This window comes from Malania oleifera, chromosome 1 (genome assembly GCF_029873635.1).
Source record: "Malania oleifera isolate guangnan ecotype guangnan chromosome 1, ASM2987363v1, whole genome shotgun sequence".
NCBI classification, from domain to species: domain Eukaryota; kingdom Viridiplantae; phylum Streptophyta; class Magnoliopsida; order Santalales; family Ximeniaceae; genus Malania; species Malania oleifera.
The window spans coordinates 114,523,951-114,544,008 of NC_080417.1; the positions used below are offsets into that span (position 1 = coordinate 114,523,951).

General features: G+C 36.8%; 2 protein-coding genes across 4 annotated transcripts; both read right to left on the minus strand.

Moving 5' to 3' along the window:
- Positions 1-1,987: 1,987 nt before the first annotated feature.
- On the minus strand, positions 1,988-13,248 carry LOC131156139 (heavy metal-associated isoprenylated plant protein 36-like). 3 transcript variants are annotated; one of them, XM_058109598.1, is made up of 4 exons: positions 13,157-13,248; positions 3,211-3,260; positions 3,055-3,130; positions 1,988-2,968 (listed from the first exon to the last, which is right to left on the minus strand). In XM_058109598.1, the coding sequence occupies exons 2-4, from the start codon at positions 3,256-3,258 to the stop codon at positions 2,313-2,315; spliced, it is 780 nt and encodes a 259-aa protein (XP_057965581.1). In that variant the 5' UTR covers positions 3,259-3,260; positions 13,157-13,248; the 3' UTR covers positions 1,988-2,312. The 3 variants fall into 3 exon arrangements, with proteins under 3 accessions (XP_057965581.1, XP_057965573.1, XP_057965587.1); XM_058109590.1 differs by having other exon boundaries at positions 3,211-3,322; positions 13,157-13,218; XM_058109604.1 differs by lacking the exon at positions 13,157-13,248 and having other exon boundaries at positions 3,064-3,130; positions 3,211-3,885.
- Positions 13,249-13,325: 77 nt separating this feature from the next.
- On the minus strand, positions 13,326-17,437 carry LOC131156155 (dephospho-CoA kinase). Its single transcript, XM_058109617.1, has 3 exons — positions 17,177-17,437; positions 16,778-16,923; positions 13,326-15,003 (listed from the first exon to the last, which is right to left on the minus strand). The coding sequence occupies exons 1-3, from the start codon at positions 17,282-17,284 to the stop codon at positions 14,556-14,558; spliced, it is 702 nt and encodes a 233-aa protein (XP_057965600.1). The 5' UTR covers positions 17,285-17,437; the 3' UTR covers positions 13,326-14,555.
- Between the last annotated feature and the right edge of the window lie 2,621 nt (positions 17,438-20,058).

The following is a 20,058-nucleotide window of genomic DNA, read 5'->3' on the forward strand; positions in this document are numbered from 1 at the left end:
TCAAACCAACAAAATCAAGACGTAACTAAATCTTTTCAGTCTAAACAATTTGGTTGTGTATTTGAATTGGTTCTGATCGTTCAAAATAATGATAATCAAATATGTCTCAGTTGGGTCAGTCAAAATAATTATATCCGAATATATCTCAGCTCTGTTTTTGGCTCTCCAATTTGAAAAATCAACCAAAATGAAAAATAAAGAAGAACATGACTTCTTATTATTTTTAAAGGTTGCATTTAAGAGCATAAATTAAATTTTAAGCCATTTAACTTTGTATGAGTTTAGAAACAGAAGAATTTTATATGACATTCCTAAAGTTGCATGAACTCAAATTCAAAACTTAAAATTCAAACTCTCAAAAACATAAATTGTTACTATTTTCAAGAAAGAACACGAGCAAAAGGAGGACCATCTTCATTCCTCCATTGGAATGGCTCAGGCTCTCCACAAATTCAGAGCAAAACGAAACCGAAAGTTGCACCCTGGCTTTCAAAGATAGGATGTGCTTACTGCATGGGCCCTGCCTTTGGCAATTGTCATTAAAGAATGTCATGACAGAAAAGTGCCTTTTCCAGATTCCGTCCACCAAACTCCAAAAAAGATCTAAAGCCCCAACTGATCATCTGGATTTGCATGCACGGAGCTATCCAAATGATGTGTTAATGTAATTAGGTGAACCGTCAATTCAAATGTTCTAGGTCTGATTTATCCGTGTAGGGCACTATGATGAGAGGTCTCGCGCTCTGTTTCTGATCTTAAAAGCAAACAGTAAATTTACAATCAAATTCTTTTTTTTTTTTTTGGATTACGCACCGGATATCCACGGGTCCGTTTTACGGTTCACGTGACTAATCCTGCGCCCCTTGAAGTTGACCCGATAACTCCAAAGGGAGGGTAAATTCAGGAGTCCAGGAACAAAAACAAGTCCGAAAGAATTTAAACATCTGACCTCTTGAAAGGCAAATTCTTCTATTTTATAAGATATAATAATAGTCATCTTCTCTCACATCCACATACGTACACATGTATGTGTGGATGCAGGTGAGGGCATAATTTGTAAGATATGGAGTATTTGAATAATTGAATGTGGCCGTGGAATTTTGTTTTCTTGTGAAGAATATTTGAGAGGAATATATATACATTGGTCAAAACACATTCTCTATGGGAAGAATTATTCTCTAGGTATATCCGGCTGATGAAGATGAGGTGAGGTATAGAGGAGGCCACAAAAGTTTGGCCTTCAAAAGTGATAAAAGTGGTTTCCTGCTTAAATTAAATTACATGTTCCATACAAGAAATAATAGAATGAGATAAGATGAATGAAAAATCAAATTTACCACCTAGTTTTTTCATCTTTTTCATCCAAAGTATTATTCCTTTTTTCCTCTTAACTCGTGTCATTCTGCGAACAACGTGACATGAGATCATCTTCAAATAGAAAGACCTTAATGTAACATTAAACAATAGCAGCAGCAGCAATAACAAGCTTTAAGTTCCACGTCGATTACATGAATCCTTTTGCTAATTTACCAAATGTAACATTAAATTACCTTTAATTAAAGAGATGTATAGATGACAAAATTAAGGAAGCAACTGACCCAATCATTTAAACGAAATCCAATCAAACCAACCCTTCTTTACCCAGGCAAAAGATAATCTTTTGGGAGAAAAAGGGACCTTTATAAATGCGCCTCCTTCGTCGGTTCAGTTCAAAGATAAAAAAAAAAGAAAGTTAAATCTGCACTCTACCACACACACACAACCTTTAAAATTCAAAGTGGCAGTCAATAATTGTCCCGCACAACAAAAGCAGAAGCAGCACAAATCTAAATAAGACGGTACATTTTATCCAAAGAAACCCAAGCATGCTTTCCAAAAGAAAATGTCATCAATTCCCAAGACCTTACCATTCTGTCATTTAATTGTGTGTGTGTGTGTGTGTGTGTGTGTGTGTGTGAGAGAGAGAGAGAGAGAGAGAGAGAGAGAGTGATTCATAAACACTTGAAATTTCCACAACACCTCATAGTGCAAAGTGAGATTCAGGCCCTACAAACAACTAATACAAGGCGTACCACACGAACCGCTCGAACAACTAAAAGTAGCACACAAGAGCTGCATCACTAATAAAGGCAATCTACTAAAGATCTGAACTGCAAAACAACCCTTTTATCCTCCCCAGTTTTAATATATTCCTTTGTTTCAATTTTCATCTTACAAAATGAACACCACCCTTTCTGCCCCAACTCACAATCAAATATTTATGCATTGGTACTAGAAAATATAATATAGCTACACATACTTAAGTTTCTGCATCACATGATTGAGCAGAAACCGTCGTCGTCTTCATCATCAAACCAATCGATGCAATGGCTTGGCGGAACTGGTGGATAAGTTGCTGGATATGAGAATGCATGAGCATAAACTGGCTGTTCCTGACAGGAGCTAGTGCTAGGATTTGCCATACTACAACTCACTGTGTATGCTGCAGGTACAGGGTACATTGGTGGATGCAGATACATGAATGGTGGATGCAGGTACATGTGCTGTGGTGAACGACAAAGATTCGAGTCTGGAGCTGGTGTTGGAGTTCCAGAGCCAGAGCCTTCACCAGCATCATTAGAATCACTGTGATGCCTTTTCTTCTTCTTCTTCTTTTTATCTCCATTTTCACCACCATTTTTGTTGGCTAGATCCTTGCTCTCACCGCTTTCACCCTTTGTAGCAGGGTCTTCAGAATTCTCATGCTTTTTCTGACCATTTGATCCACCAGTTTCTTCATATTTAGGTTCATTTTTTTTCCCATTGTCCTTTGATTTCCCAGCATTTTTCTCCTTTCTGTCAGGCTTCTCTGGAAAAAGCTCAGCGTGTTTGCCCATCTTTACCAGTTTCTTAATAAGAGTCTCTGCATCAACACTACCAGTCACTGTAACCTTGTGTTGCTGAGGATCTACATCAGTGGCATAAACACCTGTAAATGGAAAGAACATGAGAAGTCAATCGAGAGAGAGAGAGAGAGAGAGAGAGAGAGGGAGGGAGAGGGAGAGATAAAAATACCATCCATACTCTGCATAACTTTCTTGACTTTCTTCTTGCAGCCTTCGCAGTGGATAGAAACTTTCAGCACCCATGTCTGTAAAACAAAGAGATACAGCCAGGAGATTAGAAACAGGCAGGTAAGGAGGGGTTGGGAAGCACATAAGCTTAGTTCACCTGGCACTTCAATTGTTCAGGAGTCTCTTGCACTGGTGCTTCTGCCATCTCTGCAGCGCAAGAGAGAGTGTGCGAAGAGAAGGTAAAGATTGAGGAGCTTTGTAAATGTGTGCTGTTAGTTGAGAGGATGAGATGGAGATATAAATAAGAAGTTGACGAGTTAAAAAGGGAGAGAGAAAAGAATCTTTGAGAATGTTTGCCGCAGATTGAGAGGATGAAACGCACAGATATCAAAAGTTGAAAAGAGAGAGAGAGAGAGAGAGAGACAGAGAGAGAGAGAGAGCGAGGATACAGCGAGTCCAAATGATATGAGCATGTATAAACAACTTAATGGCAGAATCCAGAAATAAAGAAGGCAAAGATTTTTTGGAAAAATAAAAGGCAGGGCAAGTCTAAAGTTATGTTTCTTAGGTACACATGAATATGAAAAATCATGCAACACCAAGAAGATCAAGATCACCCTTAATGCGCCAAGTCTACAAAAGTTAGTTAGTTCAATAAGAATAAATCATATAATAATCAAAACATTCAATTAATCAAAACATCAAATACGTATTGTACACTAAAGAAAAGCATGTAATAATTAAATTATGCAGTACAACTATTAACTAGGTTAATCTTTTGTATTCATGACTTACTAATAGCCCCATTAAATTATGTGTTTTAACCTTCAAATCATCATGTTTCTGTTTTCACTGAACTCAATAACCTATTAATCTGTACGGAACCTAAAATGAACCAAGTCATAGGAACCTGAGCTTTGAACCTCCTTTTTCAGTTAAAACCAACCAACTTCTTAAGAGCGCCAGCAACTCAGGCCTGGGCTCATGTAAGAAAGAAGTAAAATACTCAAAAAAAAAATTAAATTCAGGCTTGCATTAATGTAAATATCCTACTCAAAGAAAAAAGCCACAAAATAAATCAGTCCAGCTGTATAGTAATCATCCACACATTACATACATACCATCCACAAGGCCACAACATTATCAAAGCCGCCACATGGTCAATCAAATTTAACATGGTGGAACAATGTGTGCAGTATTTGCATTAATTTCTCTTACCCCTTTTGGAGTCTATTTGATTGCTTTAAGAGGCTTCAACACTTTTTCCCCCCAACTTTATTTTTAAAATGTGTTGATCATTGATCCTGTGAGTTTTATCTCTACAGGTTTTTCCCTCCAAATGATTACGGACCCACCATTCAATTGATAAGAATGTCATATGGGCTGAATATTACTGATTGTTTTTAATCTTAAAAATATTTATACTATTTGCTTAAATAGTCTTTTGAATTTTAAATGAAATTTATTTATTTATTTATATTCAACCAAAAAAATTTTCGTCTAGTTCAAAAAAAATATTACATGCCTGGCATCTATGAACCTTTTGACCAAAAAATTTTGAAGCTTAGACAAACCTCTAAATTTTTAAACCACAATGTGATTCTTAGTGCTGGCCTTCTGAGCCTCAACTGAAAATCCAAAATTTTAAATCCCAATTCAATTCATGGTGCTGCTCAATCCTCATGGTTTGAGTATCCCAAAGTTCAATTGAATTAGTTTTAATTGAAAGACCGTCATCCTTTCTTCTTCGTTCAACTCTCGGCTGCACATCCCTCTCTCTGAGCACCACACGGCTGGACTGGCACCATGCGCTGCTGGTTCTGCCACCCCTAACACTGTCACTTGCAAAGGCTCCGACACTCACCAGATCATCATCACGCTGCTGATGTTCAACCCTCTCAAAATGAGTTCTCTCTCAAGGAAATAGGCGCAAGCATTCAGCCGCAGTGCCTCCATCGCCATTGGTCTCCAGCTCTTTCCCTCTCGCATCTCATGGATGATTCACCATGACAAACATACTGCACTGCAGGTGTTCACTGCTCAACATCTAGTGTCACAAGCCAAGCTTGTTCAAAGCATTATACTTGCCTATGACCGCTTGTCTTATGTGCATGGGATGGGTTACCATCATGCAAATACTAGTATAGATTTTATGCTTTGGGTAGGTTTATGTTTTAGCATAAAATGGGAGCATGACTACTCGAACAAGTTGATGTTTCCTAATGCCAAAGCTAAAATAACATTTAAAGCTCTTTAGGGAAATGTAAGTGTTGTTGCAGCTCATAGCACACATTTTCCAAGTGCAATTCAAACCAAAAGGTATTGTCACCCTTTGCATGACCTTTTATGGTTACTCAACCTTTGTTTTATTTTGTTTTTTTTTTTCCTTGTTTTGTTTTGTTTCATAATTTGAAACATGTGGGGGATTTTTGGAGATGTTTCAAATTCTAGCAGTTTTTTGTTTCTTTATTTTGTGGTTAATGGCAGCAGTTTTTTCTTGGTGTTATTTTCAGCAATTTTTATTTTGTTTAATTTCCTCCAACGGCTCGATGTTAGTGGTGATATTTGAGCAGTCGAATACCATTAATCTACTGTAATAACCAGCCGGAAGTTACTCCTTTTTGCAGCCTATAAAAAGGCTACCTCCAACCCATTTCTAAAACACAACAAAAGAAACATATCTCTTCTCTTTCTTACATACTCTCTCGATCATCCAGTAGTAGTCTCTAGTAGATATCTTGGGAGAAGAATGACATCACTCCAGCAAGACCATTAGCAAGCTGAATGTCAGCAGCACTATCACTCCACCTCCTCACAATCCTCCCTCCAAACGAGTGACCCAGGAAAAAATTAAAGAGCAAACAACAAAGGGTTTGTTCTAGCATTGTGATGAGCAATGGATAGGGGACATCGTTGCAAAAAGGGACAACTCTTGATGATTGAACTAGTCGAGGAGCCAAAAGAGGCTGAAGATGACTGTTCTGATTCAAATCATGAAGCTAAAGAATCTGGTAATAATGATGAATCTATCACTTCTTCAGTTCATGCTTTAGTTGAGTATGCTAACCCTCAAACCATGAAAATTAATAAAATGGGCAGCCCGGTGCACAAACCATGAAAATTAATGGCTTCATAAGACACCAATCTGTCACTATTTTAATTGATATGGGTAGTAATTTCATGGATACTAAAATTTCTAAATGGCTGGCCTATATTGTGGAGCAATGTGAAAAGTTTGATGTAAAGGTTGCAGATGGAAGGGCCTCGACATGCCAAAGCAAGTATCCGAAGGTTAAACTATGCAGAATCATGAGTTGTACGTTGATTTTTTATGGTCACTAGAAGATTATGAAGTGGTTTGGGGTATTGAATGGTTACAAATTTTAGGTGATATGGCTTGGAATTTTTCTAAACTGGTTATGAAGTTCATCATGAACAGCTAGAGAATGACCCTTAAAAGGCAAATGTTGTGGTAATGTGACTACAGTTTCAAGTCATCTATGGAGATGCTCCTTAAAAAGAAGCAACATGGTTGCCTGGTATAGATTCAAGCGCCAGAGGAGTTACAACATCGATTTGGCCAGGATGAAGGACTAGAGTCTCTTATATCAGAATTTTTAGACTTATTTGTGGAGCCCCATGGATCGTCACTTAGTGAACGCATGATCACCGCATTCCTCTAGGTAGTGTCCCTACAAATGTCCATCCTTATCGCTATCCTTATTTTCAGAAAGTGGAAACAAAAAAGATAATGAAAGAAATGTTAGATGCTGACATAATCGAACCAAGTGTCAGTCCATATTCTTCTCCTTTCTTTTGGTGAAGAGGAAGAATGGTTCTTGGCAGATGTGTGTTGATTATCAAGCACTAACAAGAGCACTATGAAAGATAAATATCCTATCCCTGTTGTGGATAAGTTGTTAGATGAGTTGGAAGGTGCCCAGCATTTCACCAAAAATTGAGAGCAGGTTATCACCAGATTCGGGTACATGAGGATGACATTTAAAAACTATGTTTAGAACTCATGATGAGCATTACAAGTTCTTGGTTATGGCTTTTGGGTTAACCAATGCCCCTTCCACCTTCCAGAATCTCATGAATGATATTTTTCGACCTTACCTACATAAGTTCATTCTCATATTTTTTTATGACATCCTAATATATAGCTCATCTTTCAAAGATCATTTATGTCATTTGCAAATTGTACTCGCCACTCTTCATGATCATAATCTGTTTGTCAAGAAATTTAAATGTAGCTTTGCTCGACTGCATGTGGAATACCTTGGGCATATTGTTTCTCAAGAAGGTGTTTCAGTTGATTATTCTAAAATACAAGCAATTAGCAATGACAGTTTGGCCTATTCCACAAATAGTAAAGATGCTATGAGGATTTTTGGGTTTAATTAGTTACTACTGCAAGTTTTTCAAGGATCATGGGAAGATTAGTGCTCCATTGACCACACTGCTAAAAAAGGATGCATTCAAATGGAGTAAAAAAGCTAAACAAGCCTCTGCCAAGCTTAAGCACGCAATGTCCACCACACCAGTTCTTGTTTTGCCAAATTTCAACAAGGTATTCATTATTGAGTCTAATGCATCAAGAGTTGACATTGATGCAGTTTTGCAAGGCAGATGCCCCATTGCTTTTACCAGTAAAGCTCTTTCTCCATCCCACATCAGCATGTCTGTTTATGGCAAAGAGATGCTAGCCATTGTGAACGTAGTTACAAAGTGTGATTGGCCGACATTTCCAAATCTGAACTAATCACAAGAGTCTGAAGTATTTTCTAGGCCAACGAATCTCTTCCATGGAACAACAGAAATGGATGACTAAGTTGTTGGGCTATGACTATAAGATTGTTTACAAGGGGCCAAAATGTGGTGGCAAATGCATTCTCACGACTTCTTGAGCAAGTTGAACTTGTGGCTACTTTTGTACCTGCATGTATTACTCTTGCACAAATCAATAAGGAATGGTGGCAAAATCTGAAGATTAGAAGAAATATCATCCAAAGGCTACAAGAAGAACCAACTTCAATTCTTCCTTACTTTTGGGACTCTTTAAACCTACTATAAAAGGGGAGAATTTTATTAGTGCTTAATTCAGCCTAAAAGCAAACCATACACCAAGAATTACATGCATAACCAGTTGCAGGTCACTCTGGATTTCTTAAAACCTAAAGCGCATTTCTCAAGAGCTTTATCGGAAGGAAAGGGTAAAATCAAAAAATTTGCAGCAGATTATGATGTTTGTCACAACGTCTTCCTATATTCCAACGAAGCTTGGGCTGATATCCCCATGGATTTCATTAAAGGACTACCATCTTCTCATGGTAAATCTACTATTTTTGTTATTAGAGCGTCTCACAAAATATGCTCATTTTTGTGCTATAACTCACCCTTACACTACTACAAGTGTTGCTTGTACTTTTGTTGAGAATGATGGCAAGTTGCACGGTATTCCTCAGGCTAGTGTCAGTGATTGTGATAGAGTATTTATCAGCAACTTTTGAAACAAGCTTTTCCGTTTGCAAGGAACAAATTCAATATAAGCAGTGCATATCATCCACAATCAAATACGCAAGTTGAAGTTGTTAACGAGTGCTTGGAGACTTATAGGGTTGGCAAAATAGGTTCGCAGGCCGGGTCCGGGCGGGTCGTAAATGGGTCGGGCTGTAAACAGGTCCCAACCATGCAAACCCTAACCCACCCGTTGCAGGTCACGGACTACCCATTTAAAAAATAAAATTTATTTATTTTAAATTTTTTTAAAAATTTCATACAAAATGACATTTAAAAAAAACGCTCCAACCGTGAGGGAGCTTGAGGCCAAGCAAGGGCACGAGATTCAAAGACGAATGCAACTCCTCATCATCTTCACTATCCCTCACCCTTGCGGCGTCATCTCTGTGCAGGCCTCAATGGAATGGGATCGGAGGGATCTTCTTAAGCTTGCTAACCAATGCAGATGGCGACGACATCCAGTTATCTTTGCCGTCTGGCGGTAGACAGTGCCTATGGTTGGGATTCTGAGGATGAAGTGGTTCGGGAATGGCGGGTAGAAGTGGAGGATCCAGCATTGATGGTGCTATGGCTCGTCATGGATTGTGAACTGGTGTTAGAGAGAGAGAGAGAGAGAGAGAGAGAGAGAGAGGTATTCATGCTGCTTGATCGTGAGGGAGCTTGAGGGACATCTACATCTCTAGATCATGAGAGAGCTTGATCCGTGAGGACGCAAGGGCATGACAGTGGAGTGGGGAGTCAGAGACTGTGGAGCAACTGGAGCTGGGGCTTGTGGAGGAGTGGAAATGTGAATGGGATAGCAGGAGGCAACCGCGGCAAATTAGCAAATAGGAATTAGGGTTTCATCGCATTGCAAATGCAGTAGGGTTAGTGGGTTAATGGGTTTCAGGGTTTATATATAGGAATAGGAGCCAAATAAACGGGTCACACAGTGGGTGACCCGACCCAAACCCAGGTTGACTCGTCTATAAACGGGCAGGTCACAGCCTATTTATAAACGGGTAGATTTGTATAAAACCCGAACCCATTTTAAACGGGCGGGTCATGGGTCACCCGACGGGTTTCGACCCGTTTGCCACCCCTAGAGACTTACCATTGTTGTTTTGCTAGCAACAAAACAAAGGGTTGGGTGCGATGGTTTATGTGGGCCGAATGGTGGTACAATACCAATTATCATTCCTCTATCAAGTTGACTCCTTTCAAGGTTGTTAACAGCCCGTCCTTGCTCGATATTTACTTGGATCCTCCAGAATTAATCAAGTTGACAAGGAGTTAAATGATCAAAACAAAGTGCTTCACCTCCTTAAGGAAAATCTTGTTGCAGCTCAAGCTCGTATGAAGCAACAAGCTAATAAGCATCAGAGTGAAACAGAATTCTCAGTGAGAGATTGGATTTTTCTAAGGCTATAGCCCTACAAACAAATATCTTTGAATGTTCAGCTCTTCAATGAAATTGTCTCCTCGGTTTTATGGGCCCTATAAGATCCTGAAATGCACAGGCCCTGTTGCTTATCATAATCTCGTCTTGACTTACCGATAGGTACTAAGGTACATCCAATTTTTCATGTCTCTTGCCTCAAGAAGAAGTTTGGGGAGCGAGTTATAGTGTAGCACCACTTGCTTGATATTAGACCTACTAATGAGGTTTAAGTGCAACCACAAGCAATTATGGATCTCCGAGCAGTGAAACATAGAAGTTAAGACATCACAAAAGCTTTAGTTCATAGTCTCACTTACCAGCCGAAGATACAACTTGGAAAACTTATCAATCCTTGGAGGAGAGATTCCCAAAGTGTCTTGTTGCTCAATCTTGAGGACAAGGTCGATTTTAAGGAGGCAGGAATATTAGGATTCCCAAATAAATTGGGATTTCTAATTAATGCGTTAGGATTTACAAATCAATTGGAATTTCTATCTAATGTTATGATTCCCAAATTAATTGAGACTTCTAAATGATGAGTTAGGATTCACAAATCAATTGGGGTTTCAATTTAATGTTAGTATTCCTAAATCAATTAGGATTTTTGTTTAATGTGTTAGGAATCCCAAATCAATTAGGATTGAGACCACTGTGGACTTGGATTAGGATTTTTTACACTCCTAAAAGGAGTAGGTTCCCTGACCTATATATATGTAACCCTATAGGGCTTTTTCATTCAAGCAATAACATAATTCAAAAAGTTTCCCGAATCTAGGCAAATCCCCTCGAAGTGATCGAGCCTATTTTCTCTTTATATTTTCTTTTCTTTCAATTTTACCAATTTCCCTATTATAAAACGCTAGGGTTTTATCAGTATTCTTTAGGGTTTTTCCTAGTTGTCTACAAAGATAATTTTATCCATGTACTCCCTCCTTCCCTCTTCCCTCTCCTTTCCACTTCTCTCTTTCCCTTCTTCTCTTCCTCTCCACTAGGTCCACTATGCTACATCAAGCGGGCTTCTCGCACCAACATTCTACTGACTTTTTTTTTTTTTTCCAATTAAAAAAACTAACCTAAAGACTTCAAATCAGCAACAAGAAAAGTAGACTCCTCAACCACATTTGCAACCAAGTCATGCCTTGACATTGTATTTGGTAGAAACAGAAAAGGAAGTAAATTGGGTGGAAGGAAAAGAAGGGAGGGAAATACTTTTTCCATTGTTTGGTTGGGTGGAATAACTGGGTAAATAAAGAAACATATGGAAATGGGGTACACTCCTCCAAAATCAATCCCCTCCAAAACCAGGGGGGAAGGGATCCAAAGAGCGTTGCCCGTTAAATTGAGTGAGAATCAATTTATTAACAAAACAACAAGGAAAGGAATATCCCATTTTTTCCTTCCTTTGCACCTTTTATTTTCCCTCCCTTTTCCTTTCCTCCTGCCAAACAAGGGGTAAAAGAAAGATTATAAGTGCATACCGTGGATGTGATAATTAAGGAAAACTATTGATCTATGGCCCAGAAAAAAGCCTCCAGAAATGAAGAGTACACATGTTTTCATTTAGATGGCACTCCATAAATGATTGTGTAAATGTGACCATATAACTTGTCTATTTAAACACAAGTATTCATAAGATATCTCCCCCCAAATCCCCCCTCCCTGCCCGCGTATTGGGAGTGTCAAACTCAAGACCTAAACCTAAATCCACCCCACTATACCACCAAGCTAAGGCCTTGATAGCTGCCCTATGATGAAATGATTCAAGTTCCGTTTGGATATCTAGATATGCCCTAGTATATATTCTAATTTGCTTCCATCACTTTCCAGACATACATAGCATAAAATAAAGTCATTTTTATGATAGCTGGAAGAAGTATATTACTTTAAAGTAACCATAAGCAACAAATTGGGTAAGAGATAAAAACTGACCCATCATCATTTGTTAAATTTGTTGTCACATACATGGCTGCAACTTTAAATCCAAAAGAGCACAAAAAGAATAAAATCAGATAAATCTGGACCATCATGTGACCAGCCAATAGTACAAGCACAAAACCCAAAAATGTTCTGCAGCACTCTGAAGAAATCACAGAACATAACCAAGGGTTTGCAAATTAGGGGCAGTATATCATGAACACTGCTCCTATCCATAAGGCTATCAGTTTATTTGGGGAGCCTCCACGGTACACCAAATCCACTATACTCTGCACCACCTGTGTACCACAGTTCAGCATAGATGATTAACAAGTTAACCACCAAAAAGAAACCTACAAGTAACCAGAAAGAAGCTGAACTCTGTGCCATTGCCTCTTAAAATAGCTTCTATCTAAGAATTTTGCTTCGTGATGAAGAAATTTTAAACATCATCTCTCTAAAAAACAAATTGAGTCATAGCAAATAACTTCTCAAATTTAGTGTAATTCAGACCAAAATTTTTGGACAGAAACAGCCTAATAATTATGCTTGCCAGAAATTTATTAGTGTATAGAATTAGACATCCATACAAAAAAAAAAAAAAAACAAAAGGTATGGCATAAAGAATTGATAGAGTACATTTTAAAGAAAAACGTTAAAAAAAAAAAAGAAAAGGAAAATGTCACAACACAGTGGTAACACTTTTTATCTTACAATTATTATAGTGATAAGTTTTTAAAACAAGGCAAGGGACAGTAAAGGATCTTTGTCATACAGTATAACAAGAAGCACAAGCACTCTATTGCAGCACTCATTTACCATTTCTTTTGATAAGTCAGTAATTCACTAAGGCAATAGAGCTTCATGTCCAACCAGCAAAAGCGACATGAATGTGTATACTATCAGGCAGTCATCCAATATCAAAGGAAAAGAAGAGAAAACTACTGCTATAGATTATAATAGCATCAATCAAGTGTATAATCTTCCTCAAATGAACTAGCTAGTAATGGAGCAATAAATGTTTAAACAAAAATAGATCAGAAAGTTGAATGGTCAATGAAAATAACACGCATATAACACACACATACAAACAAAAAGAAGCTTCATCCTTGTTGTACACCCAACTAAACCATTGAACAGCAATAAGGCAGTATATATTCAAGAAAATGAAAATTAAAACACAAAAGCAACAGGAAAACCTAATTTACTAGCTAATTTTTTGAACTTGGAGTACTTGATATGATACCTGGGTTGGAAAGCTTCTTTCCCAGACTGCTCAAAAACAGAGAGCACACAGACACATCCACACGTCATCTGCGGAGGAAAAGGAAAAACAAAGACCAAAGAAATTTATTGAAATTCTTACCAATATTCCCCAGGTTTGGAGCTAAAAAAATCTCAGCATTTTCCTCTACCTCAACAGTCCCATTTTCTCCAAGACAATGCAGCTGAAGAATCTCATAAGGTTAATGTAGTAGCACCATTAAGGATATTGCACATCTTTATAAGAGCCTCTTTCTACAAAGAAACAATACTGACATAGAAGGAGACCCATAATCTAATGTTAGTGACTGATTATTCAATATAACTTCTATGGAAGGAATGACAAAGCCTTCAATTCCACTACATGGGTTAGTTATATTGCTATTTAATACTGTTTTTAGCCCAGAAAATTTTAACCGTGCAATCTGTTAAAGCTGGATATACCTTGTTGGCCCACAATCTAATAGCTTAAGCTTTTGGGTAAAGTGTAATCTAACATGGTATCAAAGCTAGTTACCAGGATGTCCTGGGTTCTAGTCTTGATGCCCTTGTTTTATTGTGTTCCCTATAATGTGTGTTATTTATCGTGTGTTTTATCTCTCCACATGCTGCCGGGCTGCACATGCAGGGGGTGTTAAAGCTTGATATACATTGTTGGGCTACAATCTAATAGCTTAAGCTTTTAGGTAAAGTGGTAATTCTTCAATAACATCATAAATGGTAATTATGTCTTCCTTACCTTTGTCCCAGTTTTAGGTTTGACGTATTACTGGAAACTGCATCAAATTCTTAAAATTCTAGAGTGACATTTAAAAAGAAATTACACATTATTCTAGTAGGAGAATCTTACAATTGTGTGATCTCAAAATCTCATCCAACAATCCAATACCAAAAACTTCCCAACTGTTGAAGTCAGGATCCTGACTTTAACAACAGTGGCTGATATTTATGTCTTCAATTGGCGATCCTTCTTTCCGTTTCATCATTTTCAATTAGATTATTATTTGCCTTTTCTGTATTAGTAAAATTCTAAATTTGGGCATGGAACTTAAAGAGAAGATTTCTCTTCCTGAGAGAGAACATTTTTACGAATTGCACCAAAAGAAACATATTTATACATAATTAAACTGCAACAAAATCTGAAACTTGCATAGAAACACCAACATTGCTTAAAAAGAAAAGAAAAGAAAAAACTTAAATTGTAAATCATTCCTTGCTAAGTAGCAAAAAAAACAAACATTATACAACATTTTTTTGAGCAATGAAACAGCTTTCTTATCATTGAAAAAGTTCTTTTTCCAAAAATTACAACCTGTTTAAATGAAGCATAGAAAGGTTGAGCTTGGAAACAGGGCTAAACATGTTGAGAAACACAATGGTTGTCAACGACTGCCATTATAAACTTTCCTAAAGATAAGAACACCAATAGTAACAGACACGAAAAATGAGAATGCTCCCTGCCTGGAAAGGCCGAATTCGCTCCATGTTAAGGGCCTTGTGACCTGCAATAATACCTTTCGAAACTGTTCATTCAAGTCCTCTAGTGATCCAGTGTTATCAATTATAATATCTGCCTTGGTCCTTTTCCAATCAAGTGCCATTTGAGCACTTATCTTATTTTTGGACTCTTGTTCAGATGTTCTGTCTCTTGACATGAGTCGTTGAAACTGTGTTTCAGGATCTACCCACACAACAATAATAGGCTTTGTCCACTTGTCCATCTTGGCCTCAAACAACAAAGGGATGTCAAGGACAATAACTTTACAGCCCTTCATCCATAGCTTCAGAATTTCCCAAAAAATGCCGGATGATATATAAGGTGCCAATATCCTACGCAATATAACAATTATAATTCAGAACTGATTAAGAAACAATTATCTGTGATTTGTTATTCATAGCAATTCCCTAGAATTCTATAAGGTAGACTACACTCAAAATTCCATGTAACATTACAATAATTGGTAAGTGTAATTCCTGTAAAAGTGAAGAAGCTATAATATTAAGAATCACTCGGGTCAAGTCATATATCCCACCAAAACTTCAGTTTTCACTCAGCTCAAAAATGAATTTGCCACACAATTTGCATACAGATCATTATTGATGCAATCCTTGATGAAACAAGCCTTTCATTTTCATAGTAGTGTAGTGCATTAAAAGGTTGCAACACTATAATTTCCTACATCATAAATTTTGAGTACTATACCTTCACCTGTTGTTATTAATAGTTCTTAAGGCAGGTTACTCCAGCCACTGGTTTTGCTCACTCATTAACCAGCAAACACAGATGTGAATAAAGCAACTCATAAAGTTCCATAAAACCGAACAATTTACTATTGGAAGCCAAGACAAGAATAAAAACAAGGAAATGCACAAAGAATTTGACAAGAACCAGAAAAGCAAAGCAGAATCAAGGATAATCTGCCCAATCATCAATATCAAATGAGAACACCTGGAGAACTGGGAACAACCAACACTATAGTGACAACAGAAGAGGTCTTAACTGGGCAATCCCCGACTCAAACCTAGATGAGAAAAAATAATTCTTTGTTTTATCGTCATCCCCTTCAGAAAGAACTCAAATCAAACCCAAATAGGATCACCATCCAGTCACAACCAGGCTTGGCTCAAAAAACAAAAAATTTGTTCAATCCCAAGTTGAATCCAATTCAACATCCAATACCATCACAATGGATGGGGGATGAAGCCAAATAACATTTAACTCAGCAATAAAATGGTTTAATTTACAATATATTTAGCATGGACTAGAGTAAATGAAAGAAAGGACGTGTACATAACTAATTCAACGGACATGTTTAGCTCTAAACAAGAGTCAAGTTTAAAATCTCCAACTCAAATGGTCAGGCCCAACAACAAAAATTGCAAATCCATCCAATGGAGGAGGCATGTAAGCTTTACACAGCAAACCCACCACAGGAACCTCTAATTTCCAAATTCAGTGCAGCCTTCCCAAGAGTCTCACTACAAAGAAAACTTCAAAACTATCCCTGTTAAGAGTGCATGTTTGCTTAGAAGATATAGGGGCCTAGAAATATACTAGAACTTTTGACAAAAGGCAAAATTGTGCATATCAGATTGATAATTCTCCAAATGGCACACTAATCATCCAGTTATAAGGAAGAAACTATGACATTGGAAGCTAGCAATGAAGTTAATGAAGTCTACCGTTCGAGAATCTATGACATGTACATGTAGTGATGCAAGGATGGGCAGCAATGAAATTATTGAGTCCACCACAGGAAAATCTACAAGACATACATACAAATTCCAATACATGGACGGGCTTAAAAACACATTCACCTTGTGGTTGGAAGCCAGGAGTTGAGACCTTCAATTTTGGATTTGAGTGAATTTGGACAATACGTGACATAAAATTATATTTAATTTCTCCCAAATCCACATATGCAAATTGACTCCCTGAAATTCATGCTCCCAAACACCTTCTAGTTACATGGGTGCAATTGCAGTAGGACAGAATAACTCAGAATTGTGAAAATTGATGCAACTGATATCTAAATATTCTGGGAAATATAGAGGAAAAATTGGTTCTCCGGTGGACATCTAAATCCACTGGGGCAACTTGTACCTATTAAGAAGTTGGCGCTTGTCAGGATCAGAAAACACAATATGACCCAGTTTTGGCCTATCTACTTCTCCACTGGGCAGTAAAATGTCATCCCCAAATGCCGCAACAACCTTTTTCCAACCACCACAGCCTTTCTTCAAAACATCCTGCAAATGGGAAACAAGTTCATCTGTCTTTATAATTTACACATACACTCGTTGCAACTATTCGCTTCTGCCATACATGTTGCAGAAACAAACACCCAAGTATTGAAATTAACGGAAAAAATTACAGTCCCAACTGCCTATTGTTTCAATTTGACCCAAATTATAACTATTTATTTTAGTTATTATAGGTGGAATCAAACACAGTGAAATGCAAAAACCGGCAATGAGAGAGAGAGAGAGAGAGAAGACAAACGCGAGCGACGAGGTCAGCGTCGACGACAGGGACGCCGCTGGCTTTGAAGAGACTTGAAACAGTGCTCTTGCCTGATGCGATTCCGCCCGTCAGTCCTACTATCCTCATCTTTTGTCCCTGTAATTCGCTGCTCGGCGGAAACAGAGAGAGAGAGAGAGAGAGAGAGAGAGGACTTCAAGACTCGGAGCTTCTACACGACTTCTAGACTCGGAGCTTGTGTACATAACTACCCTGGCTATGTACAGGAAAAATATCAAATTTGTTACTTACCAGTCGAAGAATTAAATTTAAATTTATCTAGATTTACAAAAAATATAATGTTAAATTATATTAATTTTTTTAAAATTTTACATAAAATAAAATTTATAAGTTAAATTTCAAATGTAATTTTTATTTATTATTTAACTTTATTCTTATTACCCATAATTTATAACATATATTTAGTTCTCTTTCTTAAATTTAATTCAATAAAATTCAGTTGGAATTCGATTTCGTTCTTTAATGTTAATTCATGTGTTAGTACTGGAGGAATCCAAAGGTATGTTTGATACACATGAGTGAGCACTAACTTGACTCAAAAGTTTAAGCCTATTGGGTGTTGGGTTACACCATGTATATAAGCATCCATCAAATACTCGTAATTTTCCAACAGTTTGCTTAAGTTAGTCGTCTTACGTGTCTCAGATTGTATTTCAAATGGTGCCTCCAAACCAATCCTACCTCACACGTCTTGACTACACCCAGAGTTATGAAACGTCGGCTCTGATAACACTTGTTAGCATCGGAGGAGTCCAAAAGTATGTTTGATACACAAGGTAAACACCAACTTGACTCAAAAGTTTAAGCCTATTAGATTTTGGACTACACCATGTATATAAACACCCATCAAATACTCACTTTTTCCAATGTGACACAAACTTTACAAGTAAAATTCTCAACATTATGTTCAAAACAATGGAATGTTCTCATTAATTTAGGTATTGAAAAGGATTTTGATTTTTTAATAAATAAATATATTTTTTAAATTCAAACTACACATTAGAAATTAGCCAAGCAAAAATCAAAGATTTACATTTTATATGTACTATTTAGTGCACATGCGTTGATGTAAATTATTTTCGTAACAATTTATAGCTAAAAAAAGGTAATAGTTAGCTTCTTTTTGGTTTTTTAAAATGCATCATTATATTGGCATATGGAATGTCCAAATTATGAATGATGGTAATGCATTTAAGAAAAAATATAAAATAATATTGAATTTCACATTTTTTTAAATCAAATGTCAATTCACCATTTTATTATAGAAATAAAAAAATCAATGTTCAGCTATAGAAGTGTGTGATGTGACAATAAAAATATTTGGATCTCAAATTCAGTTGGATCAAAGGTTTTTATTTTTTATTTCATTTTCTCTTTATATTAAAAATAATTTTAAATAAAATTTTGTTCTAACATAATTAAAAATTAATAAGAAGAAACAAATGTAATGCCTTAAATTAATAAGAAGAAACAAATGTAATGCCTTAATGATATGTAAAATTCAACTTTTATTTATTATTTTGAATATTTTACTTTCTCAAAATTGATAGGAACGCTCATAAGGTTAAACAGTTATAAGACAAACATTTGATATCTCACATAACCGTTTTTAAGCTACCTATAACACTCCTAAGCTTAATGGTAGGATTACAAAAGAGCTACTATTGATGTCTTGCATAATGTTAGTTTTAGTGTAATCCCAAGAGGGGGGTGAATTAGATATTTAAATTTATCGCCTAGGTTTGACTAGATTAATAGTGTTACTTAACTTAGGGTTTGTTTATGCAAATGTAAACCTAACCATTCATAATATAACATACACGTGCAGTAAATAGATTGCGGTAATATAAAGAACACGCACGATATGTTATCGGGGTTAGGCCAACTGTGCCTACGTCTCCGCCTTGGCAACACCAACACAAGGATTACCACTATAATGCTTACTTAAACGGGTGGAGCGGCACCTATACAAAGCAGGTCAATTCAAGGGGCTGATCTCAACCGACACGCCATAACAGGATGATGCACCTAGCTTTCCTAATCGAGTTTAAGCCAATCCGGGACTATTCCATAGGGCTAATCTCCTTCTTCAGGCCCGTGTTTGGAATACAACCAATGTGTATAAAATGTTTGTACACGGAAATGTGCTTCTAGACAAGTAGATGTGTGCACCGATATAGCTCAATCAATAATGCAAGTATGAATGATATGTAAATATACTCAGTGCTCTAACGTGTGCTAAACACTCAATCATGTATAGATTTTTAGTTCAGATCTATAGTGTATATTCAAGCAATATTTGAAACACACTATGAGAATAGTACAATATCATATCAGACTTTCAAAATATACTAAGCAAGTTCAAACAAACAAACTCAATACAATATTATAATATTCAAAGCACACTAGAGTTGTTTGAAGCACTAGCTTTTGAAAAGAATTTTTGCACACAAAAACTAGGTTTAGGTAGCTTGCAACAATAACGCAAGAACCTCAACCCTCAAAGTCTTTCCACTCTAGGTTTATCAAATAAAACTCGTGGAAGAACTTTAATGCTAAACTCTCTCATAAAATTGATGAAGCAACAATGCAAGAGAGAGTTCTAGCAAATGTGATTAAGTACACTAGCCTTACAAGATACTCACAATGCTTTTGAGAAATCAAGAACGAAGAGTTTGTGAGTGATTGGAAGTGGTATTTGGCTAATATAAGGTTTTGAAAGTTGAGAGAATTTTGCCCTAATCAAGTTTGCTAATCCTCGCTAATTAATACAAATGAATGAGTATATATAGGCAAGGAGGAATTTTTTACTGTTAGGGATATAATGGGTATAATTAGACTTG